Source organism: Acanthopagrus latus, chromosome 18, assembly GCF_904848185.1.
Source record: "Acanthopagrus latus isolate v.2019 chromosome 18, fAcaLat1.1, whole genome shotgun sequence".
Lineage (NCBI taxonomy): Eukaryota > Metazoa > Chordata > Actinopteri > Spariformes > Sparidae > Acanthopagrus > Acanthopagrus latus.
The window spans coordinates 29,904,436-29,927,822 of record NC_051056.1 but is presented as its reverse complement, the minus strand read 5'-3'; the positions used below and the strand labels follow the sequence as shown (position 1 = coordinate 29,927,822).

The 23,387-nt window shown below is 41.5% G+C and overlaps 1 protein-coding gene and 2 long non-coding RNA genes across 7 annotated transcripts in view; 2 read left to right on the top strand and 1 right to left on the bottom strand.

Annotated features, from left to right (window-relative positions):
- pdgfc (platelet derived growth factor c) overlaps nt 1-6,130 on the top strand; it is a 48,492-nt gene extending 42,362 nt beyond the window's left edge. The window contains exons 4-6 of one of the 2 annotated variants that reach the window (XM_037077850.1): nt 4,240-4,447; nt 4,573-4,790; nt 4,988-6,130. In XM_037077850.1, the coding sequence (XP_036933745.1) occupies nt 4,240-4,447; nt 4,573-4,790; nt 4,988-5,101 (540 nt within the window). In that variant the 3' untranslated portion in view covers nt 5,102-6,130. Of the gene's footprint in view, nt 1-4,239; nt 4,448-4,569; nt 4,791-4,987 lie in introns of both variants that reach the window. The other variant, XM_037077849.1, reaches the window with a different exon arrangement.
- Nucleotides 6,131-6,617: 487 nt separating this feature from the next.
- LOC119007902 lies at nt 6,618-7,885 on the bottom strand. Its single transcript, XR_005071274.1, has 2 exons — nt 7,812-7,885; nt 6,618-6,885 (listed from the first exon to the last, which is right to left on the bottom strand). It is a non-coding gene; the product is annotated as an uncharacterized LOC119007902 (long non-coding RNA).
- Nucleotides 7,886-8,002: 117 nt separating this feature from the next.
- Nucleotides 8,003-21,535, top strand: LOC119007901. Of its 4 annotated transcripts, XR_005071272.1 has the most exons (6): nt 8,003-8,277; nt 8,356-8,491; nt 8,678-8,746; nt 8,921-9,057; nt 21,196-21,285; nt 21,448-21,535. It is a non-coding gene; the product is annotated as an uncharacterized LOC119007901 (long non-coding RNA). The 4 variants fall into 4 exon arrangements; XR_005071273.1 differs by lacking the exons at nt 21,196-21,285; nt 21,448-21,535 and adding an exon at nt 14,090-14,977; XR_005071271.1 differs by lacking the exons at nt 21,196-21,285; nt 21,448-21,535 and adding an exon at nt 14,085-14,977.
- The last annotated feature ends 1,852 nt before the right edge of the window (nt 21,536-23,387 follow it).

Below are 23,387 nucleotides of genomic sequence, written 5' to 3'. Positions count from 1 at the left end.
TTAAAATGTAAGTGCTCTTTTCACAACACCACTGTAATCTTACTAAACGTCCTCTGCCTCTGCTTGTACAGTATGGTTTTGTTCACATTTACACACATTTTGAAACACTGGTTCGAGGATTTTACCTCCACCGAGTTTCTAATTTCTTTTCTCATTCCGCCTCAGTCGGCCAGCTCAGGTCTTTTTTCCATGAAGTACTGACATAAACTGCAACTAACAGGAAACTTCTTTTTCTGAGGCAGCGAAAGAACATTTTGTAACCAGTAGAGATTTGAGTTTAATGCATTGGTTCTATTCCCAGCAGCTAGTTGTTGCTAATAAGGTTGTCACAGCACCAGAATTTTAAACTTTGATACGAAACTAGAACGGAGATGAAATAAATAACATAAAGGCTGAAATTTCTTCATGCACACTGTTGTTCTGCTGTTCACTGTATCCTGCTAGACTGCTTACATATAAAATTCTAATCAACAATTAACAGCACAAATATTAACTACACTGTTAATATTAACAGTGGGACTGTTGGACTCAGTGAGCTACGTCCTCTTCACTGTTAACCTCTTTAGTCAGCGTCAGCTTTTAGGAATCGAGCAGTGCTGCAAGAAGCAACATTCTGATTTACGGACGATTCAAACTCACTTCAGGGTGGTTAACACTGGTTCCAGGACAGTGGTGAAGAAAGTCTATCGATCTATGAGCCTATTTCCAGTCATAGATTCAGAAATATTATACAGAAAGTCAATCCTAAATTGAGGCTGCTTGTAAAGACTCGGTTGTTTGTCCCCTTTGTTGACGATGATTCTTGTCAAGTCTTTACGTGTGAAACCTGACGCATGGACACTGATCTGAATTCATGCCAGCTAGAAGTTGTTGGTCCATTTAAGTATTTTGCTGGTGAAACTGTTTCAGTTCTCATCTGCTGCTTATAGCTTCATTCACACCATCTTGATGTGTCTCTGAAGGATTGCCTGGCTTCCCCATCTGAAGCTGAGCTTGCAGAGCTCTGCTAATTGGGGGAGTGTTGCACCGTCGACATTCACAAGCTGTTAATGGCTTCCAGTCTCCACTGTTTGCCACTGCCAGCTCGACTAATAACAATCACAGCTTCCCTCTGCTGTCTGGAAACTCAGAACTGCTCACTGTACTTTTACTTCTACCTCAGTGACCAGTCATTTCTCCACAAATATTCCTTCCACACTGATGTCCGTTTATCTCAGTAGGTGCCAAATAAACCAAAGATATGTTCAGTGGTCGTGAAGGCAGCCTCATTAGAATGAGTCAGATCTGTGGCATGAGCACAGCTGCACCTCAGCTGTATTTTCGTAGCCTGTGGTGCAGCCATGTCAAACCACTGGCATCTTATTTGAAAGTCAACACCAGGGACTTGGGTTCTGAGTATACTGCTTGGATCTACGCAGTCAATAAAACTTTTGGGTGTTTCCTATGTTACACCTATTAGTCACCATAAAAATGCCAATACACTTGTTGGTATGACTTACTGATTGATAGCTTGCCCTTTACTAAGTACATATTAAATTCCTCTGCTTGTTCTAGCTGATGGCTGTACTCTTGTGGAAAAGAAAAAAAGAAAAAAAAACATTTTGAAATAATATGTTATACTTTTGTCCAGGTGGTTTTACAGTGCCATGAATCCTAAAGTTTTTAGCACAAGTTGTAAATAAGTCACAAACAGCAAATCCTCGTAGTGTCAGTGCCCCTGACGAAAGGAAAACTTTCCTTCCAAACCTCATTTCTCACAGGATTCCTTTAAAATTCACCCCCATAAGTCATCAAAGGGAAGATACAGATTCCTGGAATCATTTTTGCTTCTCAAACATTTCTGCTTCCCCAGAAGCTTAAAGACCCAGCTGCCAGCAGCCGATGTTTTCAATGCTCCTCGAGCTGCATATTTTTTGTAAGTGTCACAACGTTGCCTTCTACCTGTCAGTCACATGAGATTAGAGAGACCAGCGAGCTGACATGTTGGACAAACGCAGCGTCACAGGACTGAAAGGTTTAACAGATTAGCCTCTTCTCTCATGGGAAGACCGACACCCCAGGTATCAATCTCGTCTGTGACTGCACGCTGGAGCCTGGAGGGCTGCGAGCTTGAAACAAATAATGCTGCTGCCTACGGGAGCTAACGGAACAAATGTTGTTATGCAAAGTGGGCAGGGGAGGCGACAGGGAGGTGATCACGTTTGACAACTTAAAAAATGAGACATCTCTCGTATTTGCCTCTCGACTTCAATGCATAGAACAGTTTCAGATGGGCTGAATGTCATTTTGTGTGTGCTGGAATTCACATGCTGATGACTCTGATGATAATGCTGCTTTTTGTAGTGGAGTCTCTTCCTCATATGCAGGATGACAGATTTAAGCTGAGGCAGGTACACACATTATTCCAGCAGCCTTGGCTGCAGTTGGCGGTAGTTCAGCACACACGAACTTGGCGCAGGAACTAGAGGGTGACGAGATGAAGCCCAGCATGAATCACAGAGGTGTGGACCAGCAGCTTCAGAGGAGCAAGTTCACCTCCGGGGCTACGGGACCAGCGTCTACATCCGTAATGAACATCAACAACAGAATATCCCCAGTGAGGGATTCAGCAAGTACTTACAGTGGAAATAGAAACTTTTCAACTTGTCCTCCCCGAATGTTCTCCTGTGGTATTTCTATTGGCACCACTGTTGCAAAGAGAGCGTGAGCGACATGGCTGCTGTCCAAAGCAAAAAAACAACTGCAAGAATCCCAGTTTGACCTCGAAACCCCGATCTCAGCGCGATGAAAAGGCAAAGAAAAACACCTGGTTGTATAAATAGGTTAGCAGGTTTCATGTCTCATGTCCCGATGGTAAAGGGGAGCACATATCAACAGGGGAACAGACTCTGACACAACACTGGAGCTCTCTCCATTGAGTGAATGTCCGTCCCTGTATCTTCTTTGAGCCTAGTATAGTGGATAGTGACCGAGGAAACCAGTGCCTCTTCTTGTTTTGGTTGCACATTGGCAGATGCGCTTCCTTTGTGCTTTTACTCAAACTTTTTTTTTCCCATTTTTCCAGGAGAGATCAAGCAACCCAAACAACATAGTAATAGTAAGGTTTATAGGAAACCAATCAATCTGCTGATGGTGTCATTTCCCTTCATCTATTGCACTGTGCAGTCAGTTTTTACTTCAGAATGATACAGTCAAAGCAAAAAAGCTGTAGCTGTGTAGAAATAGATTACATATTTTTGGGGGAATGTCAGAAATAACAGTGATTTGGGGAATAGTTTGTTAAATGCTACAAAGAATACAAGGATAAAAGGTCTGTATGAATTGTATGGTGCTTTCAGTCTGAAGAGTGCCACGGCAAGCAACATATGTTTTGTTTAAATCACGTTTACAGCAAATAAAAAAGCTTTTAAGGGGAACCGGGGGAAGGCAGTGTCACCAATCATTGAAGAAACGCTCTTAATGGAAAAAGAAACTGAAGCATATCTTGAGACTACAGGGAGCACAGCTGGAAGAAAAGTGGGAAAACATTAGACGTGACTCAACTTGGTGACATCGGAGCAAAGCTGTAAATAACTAGAACGTTTAGAACCGATCAGAATCAGGTGATTGTTCAGTGATTGGCCCGTTTGGAAATCCTGAATAAATGATCCAGTTGTCTTTAATCTCCAGGAGCTTCAGTCTCAACTCTTCCACACATTACTTAACACATAGACTTTAAATTGGGCTCCAGCTGGCCTCGACAGTCATTTCTGTTTAACTCTGCTCAAGTCCAAACCACTGTAGCATTTAATGAGCCTGAACCCAATTTAAACCCAATTTTTAACCATATGACATAAAATGTACCGTTGCAGAGTCAAACCCCCCTTGGTTCATCCACTAATGCTGTCAAAATAAAACTGTCACTGCTGACAAAGTTGTTCCCTCGGAGTAACTTTCCTGTTTTGGTATTCGTAACCTAGAGCGAGCTTACAAGCTCTTAAATGTCACAGAAAGCGGCTGCTCTGTAAGTATCCCGAGGCACTTGGTGCAATGAGGTGGTTTTTGGTTTGGAAGCTAAAGTATATGTATCACACAGGCATTATAGTACCGAGAATAAGAAGTTTTTTTTTTCATCGTACGGGTCCATTAAAAGTTTAGAATGCAGGACCCTCACATCTATTACATTTTTTGTTGTATTTCATGAATAAATGACCTTTCTTTCCCGTCTCTCTCCATCTCGTCATGCTGCTTTCTCCACAGAGTGTATCAGAGCCAGAAGTCCCTGCGGTTCTCCCTCCATCCCTGCAGGGTATTGAGGAGTTGTCAGAGGCTGTGGCGGGACTGAGCACCATGGAGGAGGTCATGCAGTACCTAGAGCCGGAGCGATGGCAGGTGGATCTGGAAGAGTTGTATAAACCCACATGGCACGTGCTGGGGAAGTCCTTTATCCTCAACAAGAAAGCCAGAGGTAGGACATTTTTAACATGTACGTTACAGCTCAATTACATAGAAATGTACAACACAGTAGATATGTCTCTCGTTTCAAGAGGAAGTGATTCTGATCATTCTGTCTTCTCTGTCTTTTTTGAGGAGGAACTGATCTCAATCTCTTGAGGGAGGAGGTTCGGCTGTACAGCTGCACTCCACGCAACTTTTCGGTCTCCTTGCGTGAGGAGCTGAAAAGGACGGATGCCATTTTCTGGCCCAGCTGCCTCCTGGTGAAGCGCTGTGGTGGAAACTGTGCCTGCTGCTCCCATCGCTGTTACGACTGCCAGTGTGTTCCCACCAGGGTCACGAAGAAATACCATGAGGTAAACATCTACTTGAACGTGAAATACGATGAACGTGTAAACTGTTCAGAGACATTCACCTACAGTTTTTGAAATTCAGTGAAGGTTAGGTTCATCCAGGACCGCCACTGTGTGTAAAAGATGCATCATCCCTAAAAACACAATAATTAAGTCAAAATATTTGAAGTCTAACATTAACTCATCCTCCTTCCCGACAGGTCCTACTGCTGAAACATCGAAGCGGTGTTCGAGGCCTGCAGAAGTCCATGACTGATGTGCCCTTGGAGCACCATGAGGAGTGTGCCTGTGTTTGTAAAGATGACTGGGACTGACCTCTGACACGTGTAATCGCTGCCACTGGAGTGACACGGGATGTTAGAAATGAACCTCTGCCGCTGTTGCAGCATTCTGTTTCTCATCCACTCCCACTGGAAGCTAACAAGATTCTCCATTTATCCTGTTGTCCTTTCGCTAATTGGATTAAGCAGAACAGGCTGGAATCTAATAAATCTCCTGAATGGATTTGACTGCTGTGGAATACCAATAGTGTGCTCTGAGTGCAGTTTAGAGAGACAAAAAGACACTGGAGCAGATGTGGACTGTTACCTTTGTGCTCTGAGGACTGTTTTCTGCTGCTCCTCGCAGATAAGAACATTGAGGCATTTTTGCTTCTTCGTCTTAAAGTCTTTTTATAAAGTTCAGCCAGCGTGGGCTGATACTGTCATGGAAAATGGGAGCTTCTTTGTTCAAGTACTTTTTTTGTCTATAAATGTGCTGGCTCCAGCTGCCTGACTCTCCCTACCCCACCATTATCACCATCAATGCAGAGAAAGGTGCTTTTTTCATCAGGAGCTTTTTTTCCTCCTTACTTCTCTCAGCATAGATTCAATCTGTAGTAAAACAGCCATATCATCACTAAAATGCCTTGCTAAGAAGATTGTATTATGTGTAAATATGTCATTTACGATTATTTGTACTATCTGTACTGTCATGCCTTTTCTACCAAAGATTCTCAAGGAGAGGATAAAAGTTGCACCTGTAGAATCAGTCGTCCCTTCATTTCAAATCTGCTTTGCTTCATGAATGCCTAGCATCAAGCTATTCTTGCAGTGTTCATATTAAATATTTATTTGTTAAATGAAAGGGAAATTTAGGTCCAAAATGTCTTCTTTGCTATATGTGTCACTGTACAGTAGCATTAGCCGCCAGTTTGCATTGTTAGTAATCTTACATTGCTGTTGTGTCATGGATGTTTTTTCATTTTCTGTATGCCAAAGTTATTTATCTCTACTTTTGAAATAATTGTCTGTGTATTTCATTGTACTGAACATCAAAAATAAATTCTTCCATTTCTAAGAAGACGTACGTACTTGAGACTGTTGAACAGCGAACAAACGCAACAGCAAATTTAAAACCGCGAAACCCATGCTCATGTCTCTGAACTTTTGAACGAGCATCGTTTGATGAAGGGCATAACACATCATATGATTATAGTGTTGGTATACTGACTTATTTTAATTTTGTAAGTTCTGAGACCATAGAATTCTTTATTTGTCCAAGGCTTACCTAATGTTTTTTGGTGACTTTTAGCATGGTGTCATCTGCATACATTAAAACATGAAAGATGCTTCCAGCTTAATAACTTATTTAATTGTCCTGGTTTGTCATGATGAGACGTTTCAATACTAGGAAATTAGTTGTGTAATTGCCCAGCTTGCCTTATATTTGCATAATTCGTACACTAATAAATTTAAACCTTCAGTTCATTAATCGTAATTGGTAACTGTAACAATTAAATGTAGTGCATTGTAGTTATTTAAGTGGAGATGAGTGTGACAAAGAAGACCATTAGCAAGAAAACCAGGTTTTTAGATACGGTTCATAGGTATCCAGGTCAGATAAGTAATTCAATTGAAAAAGTGTGTAGGATGAATTTTGGGGAGGATTAACTCAGGTCAGTGCATCCTGTAAACAGAATCAACACAATTGGACCTGTTGGCTCAGTTGGTAGAGCGGGTTCCCTGCAGTGGCCCTGGGTTTGAGTCCCTGCCTGGGGCCCTTTGCTGCGTATCACCCCCGATCTGTCGTTCTGTTTCCTGTCATCTCTGAAGCTGTCCTATCAATAAAGCCATACAAAATCAAAAAAAAAGAAAAAAAAGAAACGTCAACGCAAAATGAAAGTTCCGTGTTTCCTCCTTCAAGAGTCATGAAACTCCAATGTATTGATGGAGAAGTTGACACTTGGCCCAGATAACTGTGTATTGGCCGAGTGCATGAATGAGTAAGCTTGTAAGTTACAGTGAATCTCAGTACTCTGTGTGTGAGAGACATCACTTGCAACATTTTGGGATTTGGTACTTGTGAGTGACTTGGATGTTTTCTCATAATTTAAACCAGCATTATCTCAAAGTCTAAATATTAAGCCCTGCACTCTTAAGCCTAAACTGTTTTTTTCTTTATTTCACAAGCTCCTTATCAGACACTGAGCAGTGTTGTTCATTCTCCCTCTTGGCCATCAGGTCACCCAGGAGGAGGTTCTCATTTGTCCATCTCACGCTGCTGTCCTGGCCAATTACTCTGATCTAATGTGCACCCTGGCAGGCATCTGCGGTGACGCCAGATGCTACTGCATAAACCCGCCGGCTCCCAGTGTGGTTTTTATAATATTAAACAGACTGCCTTCCTTAGTCGGTGCAGTGTTTCTGTGCAGAGGAAACCTCACTGCACTGGCACAAGATGTGACGCAGGATGGGCAGTTGGTATGGCTCTTAGTGTGTTAGTGTGGACGTATGCATCTACAATCCAGCACTTGATGCTTCCACCCTTCACCCACATGCCCCCTGCTAACTGCCTCCTTCACTGCAAAACCAATGGAGCCTCAGTGAGGCCAGACCGCAGCATCATGGTGCAATTTAAGTTTCTCTACTTATGGCAAGAAGCTACATTTTAATTCATTTTGTCTCAAAGGAAAAACAAACTCTTAAACCTGCCAACCAACTCAGAAGTTTTTTTTGCCAAAAACGAAAAAAACAAAATGAGAACCTGAGTAATTAGCATGAATGTCAGAAGTCACTGTGGGCTGAACAGACTACAAAAAGAGCTGTGTGAAAAGAAACTCACTGCGAAGTACATCTCACAGGGTAGCACAGACAATACATCAGCAGTTGCTAAGCAGCACAGATGTTACCACATTTTAAAAAATCGCACAGAATCTCACTGACTGAAGTCTTTGAATGCTTTTCGAGTCTGACACCAACTCTGACCAAAGGCTGAGGCACAATGACAGTCTCTCTCTGCTGCCTCTTCACAGAATCATCTCCACAACAGGCAGCCCACACTCAGCTCAAACATCTCCTCCTACAAAGAGCCATTTAATGAATTCACAGGAGCAACCTCCAGTAATTTACAGGTTTGACCTTTCCTCTGCATGTTCCAGTAGCTGAAAAGATGGAGCCACCTACACCTTCAACACACCGTTCAACACAATAATGCACCGAAAATCAGTAAAGTGCGTCACAGATGTAAGACTTGTCCCTGAAATGTTTCTGTTTGTATTGAGAGTGAATAATGTGTTTCTATAAAACAGGAGAAGAGGCCTTTTTTTATGCAACAACAACAGAGCTGTAGGTCCTGGGGGCAGTGACTGTGTGGGTCATTTACCCAATCAGACCGGCTATTTTGGTTCATGTCCAGCAGCAAGAGTGCAGAAGGGTTTGATGAAGGTAAATATAAGGATGTGGCGAAATGTTGTCAGCTGGTTATGTCACTGGTCTCAATCCAATCACATGGAAGCATGATAGCAATAGCTTGGCAAATGGTGTGGAGCAGCATGATGTGTATGCACAGCACCACTGATCTGCAGTGCAGGATTAATGAGCTCCGGTAATCCAACATCTCCCGTTCAACAGGCAGAATACCAAGTCAGAGCCGAGCAGTGTGAGGTGTGAGTGATTCTGTGGTAGCGCTGCTGCTTTCAGGTGAAGATATAATGACTTGGACAGGAAGATTTCCGTACAATTTAAAGAAATGCTTAAAGTGACTTATTACATGGATTGTTTTACCTTTGGACTCCAGTTCCACTGTTAATGCTCAGCTAAGCAGACTAGCTGTAGCTATTCAAATAAAGTGCTTTCTTTCTGCTTGTTTTGCAGAATATTACCCCTGGCCACATCTCATATCTCAACCTCCAGCTCTTTAGTCAATGGCAGCAACATCTGTGATCCTGTTATCTCGACCTACCATCTCGTCATTTCCCGTCACTGCAAACTTTTCCATGCCTACACTGTTGGTAAGTGCTTCGGTGCTTTCTTCAAATTTATGAATCTCAACTTCTTACCCTCAAAGGAAAAGTGACATTTTAATTCTGACTCACCCAACAATCAAGAGATGTTGTGACATTTTTGTGCTGTCCCTGAAGTGGCTTACAAATTCTGTTAGCATGCCCCCAATAAAAGCTCAGGTCGCACCTTGCTGCAAGCACACGGTTTGCTGTGCCTGTATGTAGAATGGTAATAATGCCAACCAGCCATAGTTGGGGATGACAAAGCTACAGAAGCTTTTCTTTGTCCTGAGTGTGACAGATGAATAAATTAATAACTACATTTGAAAATATCAAATTAATCCTGCTAACTAACTCAAAAACGTGCTCAGTCTGAAACTTCATGAATAATGCCGTGGAAGGAAAAAGAAGATGTGATCCAGAAAAGGAAGTCCTGTCCTATTTCCCTTCAAGCCATATTGTGAAGTCTACAAGTGGAAGTATTGGAAGATTCACTACAGCCTTTGCAGAGCAGTACATTTACAGCCATCCATCTCCTGGAACTGGCAACTGACTATAAATTTCGACTTGCAGTGGTGGGAATCGATCGCAACTTGAGGTCGTTTATAACCATGCTGGGTCTTTGAGCACTGACTGATGGGGAAAATATGGCAGCTCCATCCAGATGACATCTCCAGCATCCCTAATTGGTTCACAGTATATGGATGGAAAGTAAATTGACGGGTGCATGTTATGTTTTGATAATTACAGGGTGCTGCAGCAGCGGTTTTCGGCGAACCGGCTGTTGTTGCTGGGAATGTAAGGTCCTCGACTTCAGTGTAGTATTAATCATGGGTCAGGAAATCATTTACAAAGCAGCACAGCCGAGTAGAGCTCCATGTTAAATATACTGTATAGGTTGAGTCATTTGACAGATGTGTCCCATTTCAGCCTTCATCTCCTCATTACCTCTAACGTTTAACCACTCCACGTTACCACACCAAGATGAAAGCTCTTTACATTCACTCTGAACTCTATTATACACTATACATTAAACATCCTGCCATAAATCAAATGCAAGTGTACAGTATATACATAATAATCTTACCAAACTGAGAAACCGCAAGGAGAGTGCTTTACCTGAACGCACTACAACTACCAGGATGTGGGGCAAAAAACGTTCACCAGTCCTGCTCCAAACAAAAGTTGTTAAAAACTTAAAAGAAAAAACGAATGTAATCATTTGTAAGCGAACTGTGTTACCCGACAATGCTTTTATAAAGTGTTCTCGAGCTGATGTACTCATTCCCTTAGACAGTTATGTGTTTCATAGAGTGGTGAACCTCACTCTCTGTGGTCGCCCCTGTTTAAGTTGATGAGGTAAAATATTAAATTTACTGTTTTTATAATATTCTAAGATGAGTATAACTCAAAAGGGATTAACACATTCTCACATTCTGTTTTCAGTTTAACAAAGCATTCCAACTATAATTGAATAAAGGGAAGACTGTAGATTTTTACCTAAACATTACCAGTGCCTTACATATATCGTTATCCCCGAAACAACATGACCATTGACGCTTATCAGTCTTCTTCATACACTCGCAGTTTGGTTGGGTTTAGGCAAAAAAAAAAGAACTACCTGGTTAGGTTCAGGGAAACATTTTGGCTTGGGTTAAAAATCACTAAATTATTTCTGTTACAAGCGTAACAAGCTTCTAATGTTACATGATAGGCAACGCAACTTATCTACGTTAATAAGTTAAGAATGTTCAGTGTTTAACCCAACAATCCATCCCTGACTTCCTCCTTTGCAGCGGTAATAATTACTCCAGCCACTAGAGGTCGCCACCCAACAAGAAATGTAAATATTGGTCATAATAAGATGCTCTGATTGTTGACTGTGTGGTCATTGGACAGGCTTTTAAAATAAGTATGTTATGTTTGTAACTTCCATACATACACTACTTACTTAAGTCAACTCGAGCAACGCCTCGGTCTCTGTTGTATCGTGTCACTTTCAAATCACTTAGCGAATGTTATCTGATCGAGCGCCTTATTTGATCCCCGAGCACATGTGGGCCACTGATAGTGTGTGATGTCATGGCATATCTCCTACAACAAACACAACATGGTGGCAGTGTTGTGGGTACAGCGAGCGTCCCGGACTGATGAGCTCTGACAAGCGTCTCACAGCTGCTGCGATTACTCACAAACATCCGAGCCAGCCAGAGGCTATAATGGAAACGCATCCTTAATACAGAGCAAGGTCAAAAGACACTGATTTCTATGTCATCCCGTTAATTGGCATTGTGATTTTCCAACCCTGGAGGAACGCTTTGTGGGTCTCTAATGATGAATTCAAACTAAGGGGAAGGCAGCTCCTTCTTTTCTTAGTCTTCTGTACTCTATTTTAATATTCTGAAGGGCAGAAATAAAAGTATTCCACAGAATAAAAGAAATGTTTCTGAACTAAAGATGTTTGGGCTCCGAGCCAGAACAGTCGGACAGAATATTTTAGGCCGAACACAAATTCTGGAATGCAGGTTAGGTGGCCTGCACGCAGTCTCTGTGATCTCAGAAGTTACAAGAGCGCGATTTAGATCCACTGTCTTCTTCCTCGCTGATTAATTCTTCCTCGCTGATTACTCATTCAGAATTTAAGACTGTTGTGCCTGTAAAACAAAGTCTGCATCCCATGAATGCCTAATATAAACCTCTAGAAGTCATAGCAGGTGATTGATTAGTTGTGTGCACACAGGCGACACATGCGCGCTCTGTATGACCCTCAGCAGTAAAGGTCACATGATCTCCCAGGGGTCTGTGGCTAATCATTCACTTGGAGCTCCGTGTGGCTGCCTGGATCTCCACAGTCCTCCGACAACAACAACAGATATACTGCAGCCAGCTGGTTGCTGATGTATATGTAGGATATTCAATATGCTTTGAATTAGACATGCCATTATTTGCAGTTTACATAATAACAAGCAAAAAGCATTTACTGGACAATATTTGACAATGAGCAGTCAGTATTTACCTCCAAGTGTTTTCTGTGACAAAGGCCTGTAGTTGATGTGATGAGGATGTTTCTTCCTATTGTTATTGTATTGTTAATAACAATATGTTTACTGTGCTTTTGTCCACAACATGACTGAATTATTCCTCTGTGAAAGTGTGTTGAAACAGATTTAATCGCTGCCTTCTTCACCCGAAATTAGCATGTAAGAACTTCAGCATCGATGCACAAATTTCAATTTTCATCACCACTTTCTTCTACTGTCACAGGTGTCGGACAGTTGTTTCAGGGCCCAACAGCTTGATTGTAAATATAACACAATGAGTCTATAGTTGCTCATAATTAGGTTTCCAAGAAAAGACAAAGGTCGTGATTTTTGATTACATTTTTAGACTTCACACACAAAGAAACATTGGTTTCATTTTGCGTTAACTCCACATTCAGCCCCGGCAATGTCACCTGCAGCAGTGAGTGCCTCCTCCACTCAGCTAGTTCCAACATGAGAGAGCTCACTGCTCCATGTTAGCTTTCACTTCAGAGTATTAACCAAACACAAGGGCTCTCTGTCACACACTCGACAGAGATTGATGGTTCCTAATGCCACTTCTTTCTGAGGGTGAAAGGGTGATACGGTATGCTGTGTAAACCAGACTTTTCCAGGTATGGGGTTATTTTTAGAGACGCATGAGTGTATCTGAGATCACATTGCCTGTGTGTGCAAGTAGGGATGACTGTGGATTTTAATCATATAAACAGATATTAGAAGTAGAGACAAAGTCAAGAAAAATATGCAAAACACATCATATTTTTAAACTTTAATTCAAGCATGAGTTTCTTAAGCAGATATCATGAAGCATCAAAGGGATCAGAAGAACTAATCGTCGCTGTTATCTATAAAGTTCTCAAATGCCCTAAAGTTAAGATTTTGGCATGAAAGATTACAAGACAAAACGATGACACCAAATTAAGAGGAACTGTTTCTAATTTTGGTGTCTTCTTTAAATATATGTAATATTCTCTCAGTAAGATATTTGTCTTCACAAGAAGGAAACTCCAGGACTGTGTGAATGGTTTTGGTTTAAAGTTTGCTTTTCATTCAAAGAGCCGAGCGTCAGATCACAGATCTGGCGCAGCAGGCACAGGAGCCTCTGACGGTCAGTGAATTATTTTCTTTTCTGCATGTCTGGACTTGCCCCATTGCCTCACTTTTAGTCACACGCACAAATGGGCCGAGTCAAATGCTTTACGCATCCTGTTTTCTTTTTTCGACACTGTTTGAAACGAGGGTCACAGACCACATGTGAGGAACAACACAGCTCCCAGTCAGCAGTCCTCTAAATGTCCCATTCATGTCGAGGCACTGCTGAGCCAGTTCTTAAAAATCTACCCGACTGATGTGGTCACGGGGAAAAAAACACAACGGACGGGGTCAGTTTACGTTCTAGGAGCGAAGGTGTACAAATTTAGGAGACCAGCCTTGTTTGATGACACGGGGCGTCTTCTTTTCTGCAGACTTTCCAGTCATTCAGCTCCTGGAAAATCTCAACACAACATCGCTCATAATTATACGAGGCACCGGTGAACACCCAACATTCAGCGCTGATAGAATCAGTGCAAGACTAATCTGAAGCAAATGTTTGTCTTGACTTAAATCAGTGGTGCACTCTGCACAAACTGGAGCTCATTTAATAAGACTCACACTGAAGTAGAGCTCTGAATACATCTGCCTGTCTGTGTCTCCTCTCTCTGTTAACACTGTGGACAAGTATTTCAAATTAAGTCCTGAGTGAAGCTAAAGTAAACTCTCCCATCACAGAACCTTGTAAACACAGACCAGCCTGTGTCCTTTTAAGGAGGAAAGACCAATGTTTGAACACACCATCGTTTCTGAATCGTAATGGTGGGCAACATGTGCTGAGGGGAGACCAAAGACAACACTGGATGCCAAGTGTTTGTCTCTCCTGCCAATCTCTCGTCTAGGTAAACAAACTCTCCCTCTTTTTTTAACACAGTATTTTGTCTCACATTTTTATCTGATCAGTTTAGGTTCTGCGGTGGCATTTTCAGCCACAAATGGCCAGTCTGGTGCTGACGGATACGCAGGAAGCCGAGCCGAACAGACACTGCACTGCACTGATGTCCTGTCAATAATATCCAGTTTAGTTGTCCGAGCTGCTGCCACTGTCCCCTCCTGGGCTGCTTTTTCAAACGTTTAGATAAAATAACATATTTACTGATGAAGCAAACGAAGGATGCCCTGAAATGGAACAGGTGTTACGGTGTAATCAGTCTAGAAATGCAGACTTTGGAAATTCTCATCCCTTAAGTGGGAGCAGCTATTGTTTAAGTGAACATAATTTCCATCGAATGCAACCGAGACTTCTGTGTAATGTCTGCAAACACTCCCTGAGACTGTGAGCCGAACGTCCACCAGGTTCTGTGGCCAAATTACTCCCCTGATCTCTGGACATGCTGTTAACATCAAGGCAGCACAATAAATACATTAAACAAACGAAGAGCTATTCTGATGACTGCTGATACCAATATCACGTGATGCTATAATTTTGCTCTTAAAGGGAAACCAATATATGGTATATATACTGAATATTTTGGAGAAATGGAAAGTGTATGTTAAATTTAAATGAAATGTAAAACTGTGTCCACAGTTACTGAAATGATTGCGTCATGTTTTGGTCCATGGTGGTGCAGCTGTGCTAGTTTCTAGCGGATGATTGGTGTTTCCACTTTTTGTAAGTGCTCTTGAAGACATTTGTCACCGAGAGATTTCCATCAGGATACAGTATGATGTAAAAGAACAAACTTTGATGTCAGACTTACAGAAACACCCCCCTCAATCTAAAGCTGCGCCGTGATTTCACTCTTCCCTTTTCTTTGGCAATTAGAGCACTTCATGTTTTCATCATGAAGCTGTCTTTGAAGTCTGACTCAGATAGGATCAAACATTCCAATATCAAACTGTTGCAGAATTATTAAATACAGAACACATAAGAAAAAAAAGAATATCTACCTGCTCTTTGTCTGAAAAGGCATCAAAGCATTCCGACTCCTCCGGGTATTGGCTTGAATGGGTTGAAGTTGCGTGACAGGACTCGCATCTCTAACGAGTAAACTTTTTCACACAAACACAAAGAGTTTTGTTCAGTGGTGAAATTATTCAACAAATCTGAAGGTCCTGAGGTTAATGAATGCCGCAAAGCGTCTGCCTCTGTAGCAATAACACATTTTCAACATTAGATGAGGGATCAACGTTGTCATCCAGCTGTGGAGGACGGCATGTAGATGTTCTCACAACTTTTTTCCAGTGACATGGAAGTTAGATAGATGCTTAATAGTGGTAGAAGTTGTGCTTTGACATGGGGCCTCCTGTAATGACTGTTCAGAGAGAATGAGTACTGACTTCCCTTTATGTCTAACCATGATTTTTTGCCCAGCTTGCACACTGAAAATGCACTCTGCTGCATGAAGTTGACGGGGCGTAGAGGCTGTTTTCATCTGAAAGCACCGTGTGCCAAGTAGCTGCAGCTTAAATGAGGCTGTTTTTATTGGCTCCTTAGCGCTCGGCTCATGGAGAGTTTAGCTCGAGCAGGCATAGCCCGCAGTGTCTTAAATAGCTTGTGAGGTCCTGACTTTGCTTTCAACTTCACCAGCGAGTGCGTCGCTTTGTAATTATTTTAACCGCCAAACAATTATTTACATTCCATCTAATTGATAAAAGCTTCACCTCCACATGTGTTTCGGGGTTTTTACAACACTTCGTGATGCACAAGGTGTTACTAGCTCATACCACCGAACCCAAGTCATAGATCTACTGAAACTTTACTGTGGCAAATGTGACGGGAGTTTTCATTTAAGAAGACAGACGCTCAGCTACCTCATTTACAACTTAATGAATCTGTGGTCGGAGCCTGTGTTTAATGGGAACATAACTTCAGGGTAGTGTAATTCAGTTGCTTTATATGTAAAAGATGTGAGCTGTGAATTTCCCATGCAGCACTCGCTCATCTCACCACACTCGGATCACAGAGGGCCCTGCATAAAAGTCACCTGCAGATATCTAAACGTGAAGCTGCCCCGAGGCGAAGAACATCAAACCATTTCACACCATTTCTGCAGGACACTCGGGTCTATCTGATGATTATCAAAGATGAAGGCTGATGAGGTCTCCGTGCACTTTGAGAGAACATCCAAGATGGAACACAGACGATACCTGCGCTCGCAGCATTTTATACCATTTCGTCAGTCTGTATCTGCTTTACTGATCGTGACCAGTTTTAATATACAGACTGTCACCTTCACTGTTACAGAGGTGGATCCTGACACATGAAATTAAAGGAGGAGAAAAGAGAGGAAAGAATAAAACTCCTCACAAAAATAGAGAATTCCTTGAAGATTCGTTTACACCTTAATCACAATCACACAGTTACACATGTTTGTTGCTAACCACAGTCTGATGTGGCCGACACTGAGCAGCTCCACCGAGCCGTTTGGGTTTGAGGACCTTGTTCAAGGGCACCTCAGCAGAGGTAATGAGGCAGTGTTGCCATTCACAACAGATTCTGTGTATGGTGAAGCAAGTGGGAGACAACACGGGGCAATAAAAACAAAAATTATGAGGTGAAACTTCATTTTATTTACTGCAGCAGCAAATGTCAGACCTGCATTTCTGCACCACACTGGATAGATGGATGGACAGCAGAACAGAAGGACTGACAGCAGATTTGTGTTTGGATGGATGCTTTGTTGATCCTGAGGGAAAGTTTGGCATCCAGCAGCTTATATGACATATACAGATAAACACGAGGATATAAGAATAAGAAAACAGGAATATAAGAGTAAAAGCAAGATTTCTTTTTTAATTCTTCTCTTTAACAATTTTCATTTTCACACAGATCACTCAGGCTATTCCTTCTGTACATTTGGGAGTAATGTACTAACAGTGCGATAGTGTAATTCATGTACAGTTGCAGTGTTAGCTTAAGTGGAATGTCATTGCCTGGCACAAAAAGGCCCGGGACATGGCCCAGCCAAACCACATATTTCCTAAATGACTTTAACAATTGTGTCTCAGGATATGGAGGTAAATGCTTTATTACTCATTTCCTCGTAAATGTCTAACATCTGCTGATATACTGTAAACGTCTGCCTTGAAAAACAACCAAATCTCAGTTCTCATTGACAGAAATGTGAAATACAGTTAAGGAGTAATTCGTCCTGAGGAAGCTGTTATCCTAGCCAAGTGTTTTTGCATGTTTCGTTTAACGTGTAAACCAGAGTGAAATATTATTGGTGGGTGAAGGAGAAAATGTACTTAGAAAATAATTTGATAACCATTTACTGTGCACTCTAAAGATGGTGCTGTTGGTGAGCATACTGCATATAGAGCAACAGAGAATATAGTCTAACCACTCTTACTCAGTTGAATTTTGTTGAAAGGCAACATTATGTTTGCACATATTGTATGTCCAGGGACTTTGTTACTGTCAGTTACACCATTTTGTTTAACAAGTTGCTTATTACTGAATTATTTCTGATTTTATGCAAGATCTCAAAGTGTTCCTCTGGATGATTTCAAATAACGCCCCCTAAATCTTCATTAAGAAGGTTTTCCACAAGGATCAATATTGGGTCTCCTGCTACTGACATTGGAAAAAAAACAAAGTTTTTTTTTCTTCAGCTCAGAACTGATTTTTGTAAACTTAAACTTGATCTCATAACATAATATAAAGCCTTCTTTTGTTACAGTCTTGGCTATGATTGTTTCCATTTTTATCATTTGGCAAAAAGACCAACATTTGACACAAAGATGACATTAAACAAATTGATTACAAGCTTTAACTATATAACTAACTGTCTAATTAACTAAAGCCACAGGACACAATACTGATCACCATAAAGTAATATTGAGTGCAGAAAAAAAATAGGAATAACAACACTGTCCTCCTCAACATGGCCTGATTCCAGCGTCAATGAGAGAGAAAGCTGATATGAACTCTGAGATCAAGATGCTTTATAAAATAGATTGTGGGACCATTTTCTGCCCTCAGGGATAAATCATGCAGTAAAATCATGAACCTGAAAAATGTTGCAAGTAAAGTCACTAAAAAAGAGTTTCTGGGCTGAAGATGACACTGACGGGGAAGCTGACAAGAAATAAACAGTTACCGAGCAAAACGCAAGCCAGACAAGAGTAAATCTTCTCTCTTTTTCTCTGAACTGTGTGCTGACACTGACAGCAGATGTCGAGCTGGACTTGTTGCTGAAAGTAATATTAGCTGGCTTGCTCAGTTACACTATATGTGTTGTTGCACTTGTTTGACGTTTGCCTGCATTAGCAAAGTCGCCAACACACAACTTTAAGCCAAGTTAGCCGTTTCTGACAGAGGTTCAGCCAGCAGCATGTTCGAGCCAGGTGTCACTGTCTCTGGTTCAGGTTACGTTGGTTTGCCATGATGTTCCTGTTTTGAGTCGCGTGCGTGCAGATAATGTCTGAGCATACAAGAGATGACGATGTTATGACAAGTAGTTAGCTCATAATGTGACATCATATCTGACAAATTATTAGATAAAACAGATTTTCACTCACGACAGTTGTGCTTTTTCTCTGAAATTGCCAAGTTGCACAAAATACCAATTTCTTCATAATGTTGCTTATGTTTCCCTTTTATTTATGTATAAGCAGTCTATAAACTTTAAATGAAAATATAGTTTATAGCAAAATATAATGTAGTTGTAAGCAGAATTAAATATAGACTCCTCCCAGTTGTAATGATATAGAATATGTTTTCTTAGGAATCTTCATGTAGTGTGTTATTATTCATTGAGTGTTTGTATAATGTTATAAAGAGGTGGACATCCACCTCACAGTACACCTGGATGCAGAGACCTGCTCTCTCACACTGTTTTGTATTTGGCATCACCACATTGTTAGCGATTAGCTACTCCTACGTTAATATTAAGTCAGAGTCTGTGAGTCATATGTTTGTGTGTTAATCTCATTTAAAACCTTGCGATTATTAATTCATTTTGGCGTTATGGTGACACCCGCTGTAGGTACACACAAGATTTTATTTTGTTGTAGCTAACAAGATCAGGGGGATGTTGAACTTTTTCCCATCGTAAACACACGGTTGTTTCAGTCGCCTGTTTAACTACTTTGCATTCAAAAGTGAGTCCTTTGTGTGGTGAAACTACACTGATGATAGAGCAGAGCTGATACAAAAATGAACTCTGCGGGAGGAAGTATGCAGGCATTGGTGGTCTGCCACTGCTGGCACCGGCTCACAGTGTTTCCACTGAAGATGCCAAATGTTTGCAGGCTGTGCCAAGAGAGAGATGGATCAAGGCGACAGGCTGTGGTATTCCCATGTCTCTGATCACAGAAGGTATACTCTGCAGGGGAACCTGGGAAAATCCGGAGGTGGGAACACTTTCTGATTTGCTCTCTGCGCAGAGCTCCGACTCACCCGATCTGCAAACCTCTGCGGTGCATTTTCATTTAGATCAAAGGGCCCAACCCCAATTCCAAGCATGCAAACACAGTGAAACATCTGCACCAGAATCCATGATATTTCCCCAGAGGATTTTCCAAGTGGACATATTAAAACAAACTCCTCTTTGCTGTCAGACACACCCCTGACCACTGGAGCCCTGACCACTCTGTGTCCACATCTGTCCTGGTTTGAGAGGAAAATAACCAAGAATGGCCTCTTAATCGTGAGAAAATGAGCACAAAGACTTTGAGTTATATGTGCCTTTTTAGTTTTCCTCATCCAAAACACAGCAGATAAAATACTGCAGCTGACAGATTTATAGCGATGGCAATGTGCCACTCCAGTGAGCACTGCAAACACTTGTTTCTCATGCATATCAAGTGGCATTTTTTGTGCACTTGAGGGATGATCTACAGTTTGCTGCCATGTGTCAAAATAGAAACCAGATATTGAAACCCTTGAATCTGCATACAAAACATCTGCGATCATCTCACCCCTCTGTCATATTTCATTTCCAACACATTACCAAACCGCACCAAAACAAATGAATAGGTTGACAGCCACCAACTCCTAAAACAACACATATCACCATTTCCAGGAAAACATGGATGCTTGCAAGTTAGTTAGGTTAGGCAGGAAAATGACTTGGTTAGGTTCAGGAAAACAATATCTATGCTACTTCTGTAACTTCTGTTACAAAAGTACCTGCTTAGTTTAAGGTACTAAGACTACTCGGTGAGGTTTAGGAAAACATTGAACTTAAAAAAGACTTACTTCTCTAGCTTCAGTAACAAACAGCCCAACGTTATGTATGTTACATTTCATAACAACTTTCTAAACGTTTTCATTAAGAAACTTTAAAAAACAGTTGACTTCAGGTTTCAAGTTGGACACGAACAGCGGCATCCTGAATCAAAGTCCTGTGCTTGTTTTACTGGACTTTCCATCCTGACCTCCTGCGTATACGGACTTTTAGCTCTTTATACTACTCTAACAAGAAACACAAATATGGGTCGTGATAAGCTGTTTTCACAGCTACCCTGTCATTTTTATGAGGACCGCATAATTTCTATTGAAAATGTCTCCTTCATATATCTGCCTTAAACACAGTATTGATACCTACTTAAGTTCTCAATACAGGAGAGTCTGTATCACACCAGTCATTTTAACAGAATAAGAGCTTTAACACAAACACACTTGTTGGCTTTGATCATTTAACCAGATTATTTTAACAATCTGTGCACTGAACCGTCTACCATCATGCCCTTGTGAAACCCATTTCTAATTTATAAGTGTCTTCAATGGCCTTGATCAGATACTCATAGTTGCAATCGAGTGGCAGGGATGGTGCAACAGCCTGCTCGTCTGTTCGAAGCCCCGCTCTCGCTTACTTTGAGATTGTGTTGCTATGGAAATAGGCATCCTGCACACAGCACACAGGAGAGACTCCCTCTATAAGCAGAGTTAGTGTATGCAAACTTCTCCCTCAGGCAACACATTAAACAGACTGAGAAACTGCCCGCGGCCATGGTGGTGGAAAAAGGGTCATAATGCCATCATGCATGGCAGGATTCACTCGTGAATGGTTTGTATGCTGACAGTAGTGAACAGGGAATTCTCTCATGTCTCTCTCTCACACAGGCACACAAACACATATTCATACAGATGACAGATTATGTGAATGAAGTGGAATCAAATGGAGTCCAACCACCGACCGAGCGTCTCACTAAGGTAGATTAAATTTGAACATTGCTTAGAAGATTACATTTTCAGAACGATACTTAATACGACTCAACAGGAGCTTTTTTTTTTACATAACGGAGGCATGTGAGGATAGAAAACACAGCTTCAAACAGGTTCTGCCAGAGAGAAGACTTTTCATTTTGCTTGCAGATTTCCAGAGACTTCCTTGAGGCTTCCTGAAAGTTATCCAGGCTTCAGCAGAATCCTATCACACACGATGGATGAAAGTGGTCCCAAATATTAAATATACCTTTCCATACTGTGTCACTACTATAAGCATGAAGTACACAAACACGACCCGACTGCTCTTCTGTGTTTATCTTATTGCTGAAATAGGATATTACATCTGTAAAAGGTTTAACATTATAAACAGTCGAACTGTAAATGTGAATGTTGAGAAGTTGTAGATTTTGACACATTCACACCTGAATGTAAGAGAGTGCTAATCAATAGTCATCAATAATCATCAACATGTATGTTAAACTGTCAGATGTGTATGTGACAAATAATCTGAGGTAAGACTACAGAGCATTGCATCTCACAGGCTTCTTCAGCAGCTGTCATCACATTCAGTGAGCGATCACGAGCTCCAGCCACATCAGGGAGCATCATGAACCTTGACTCTGTCCAAGGACGGTCTTCTGCATCCTCTCCCTGAACTTTCTGCAATCACTCACCAGACACAGCGGCAATCCTAAAAATATCCCCCATAAGTGGATCTTTGAGCTTTAAACTTGATGAAGACTGTTCCAAAATGTCAAGGTGAGATGAACTTCGTTAGTCAGTTAGCTGTCATGATCCTGGTTTTTGATGTTCTCTTACTTCCTGTTTTATTTTGAAATTGTGCCCTTATGTGTCGCATTTTGCTTTTCAGTTCTTCCCTCTGTGTGATTTTCCCTTCTTCCAGTGTTTTTCCGTTCCTTTCCCTCACCTGTTGTTTTCCCCGCCTCACTCCACCTGCAGCTCATCCCCTCATTAGTGTGGCTATATGTGGTCTTGATGCTCCTCTTGTCTTTATCAGATCGTTCTGTTACCATCCTGTGTTTCCCAACGTTTCAGCCCAGTGTCTACATGTGTTTCTAGCATTTCTACCTCACAGTTCCTTGTGTGTTCATTGATTTGTGCTTTTGCTTGCACTTTGTTTAAGCTCTTCTGTTGCTACTTTGTGTTTTTTAACCATATCTGGTTTTCTTGGCTTCTTGACTCTTGGGTATCATTCAGCTTCAGTTCCTGAACCCTGTCTGCCTCCCTCCTTTCTGCATTTGGCTCCGACCCTTCTCTCATAATTCTTTTTTTTTTTTTTTTAATTTTACCGTTGTAATTTGACATTTCTGTGACTATATGAATTAGAGACAGGACTGCATTAAGGATTAAGTGCCATAAAGCTTTAAAGAGCATAAATAAATAGGCATTGCTGTTGTCAACAGACACACCAATTAACTGATTATTAATTTAGGGTGGTGCAAACCTTCTGGTTATGTTTATGTGATCTCTCATGCCACTTAAAAGCCGTATGGAACGAAGTCAAAGGGAATAGTCCAGTGTTACAGGGCCGCCTGTGTACCCGTCTGACAGGGAGAAAACTGGCCTGATAATTTAAAAAGAGTGGGTTTATATTTTTGAGACTGCAGCTTCGGTCTGAGACGACACAACCGGTTGCCTGGCAACCACTCTGCCAGCTCCTGGATCTGAAATGTGTTGAGCCGAACCCTCCTGCACCGAGGCTTCAACAGGGAGCCTTCCACAACCCAGAAAGATATTTAATTCAGACAACTTAGATCAACACAGTGTCACTCTGTGTTTTTAAAGGCAATTAGGAGCCGACAGACACACACAAACACATAATTGTATGCAGTTTCTTATAGGTTGGATGTCAAATAATGTTTATGTTGTAGGCTCTCCTCACAGAAATAGTATGTCAGAGGAATTTATTCTTAAAAACAGAGACTGAGAGGCGCCACGGCAGCTCAGTCGGTAGAGCTCGCATCTCGTGTACAGACGCCTTGTGCTCGAGTGTTCGAGTGTTCGAGTTCGACCCCTCGCTGGGTGTCATGGGCTGTCAGGTGTGGAGTGGTGGGTCACTCGCAGGG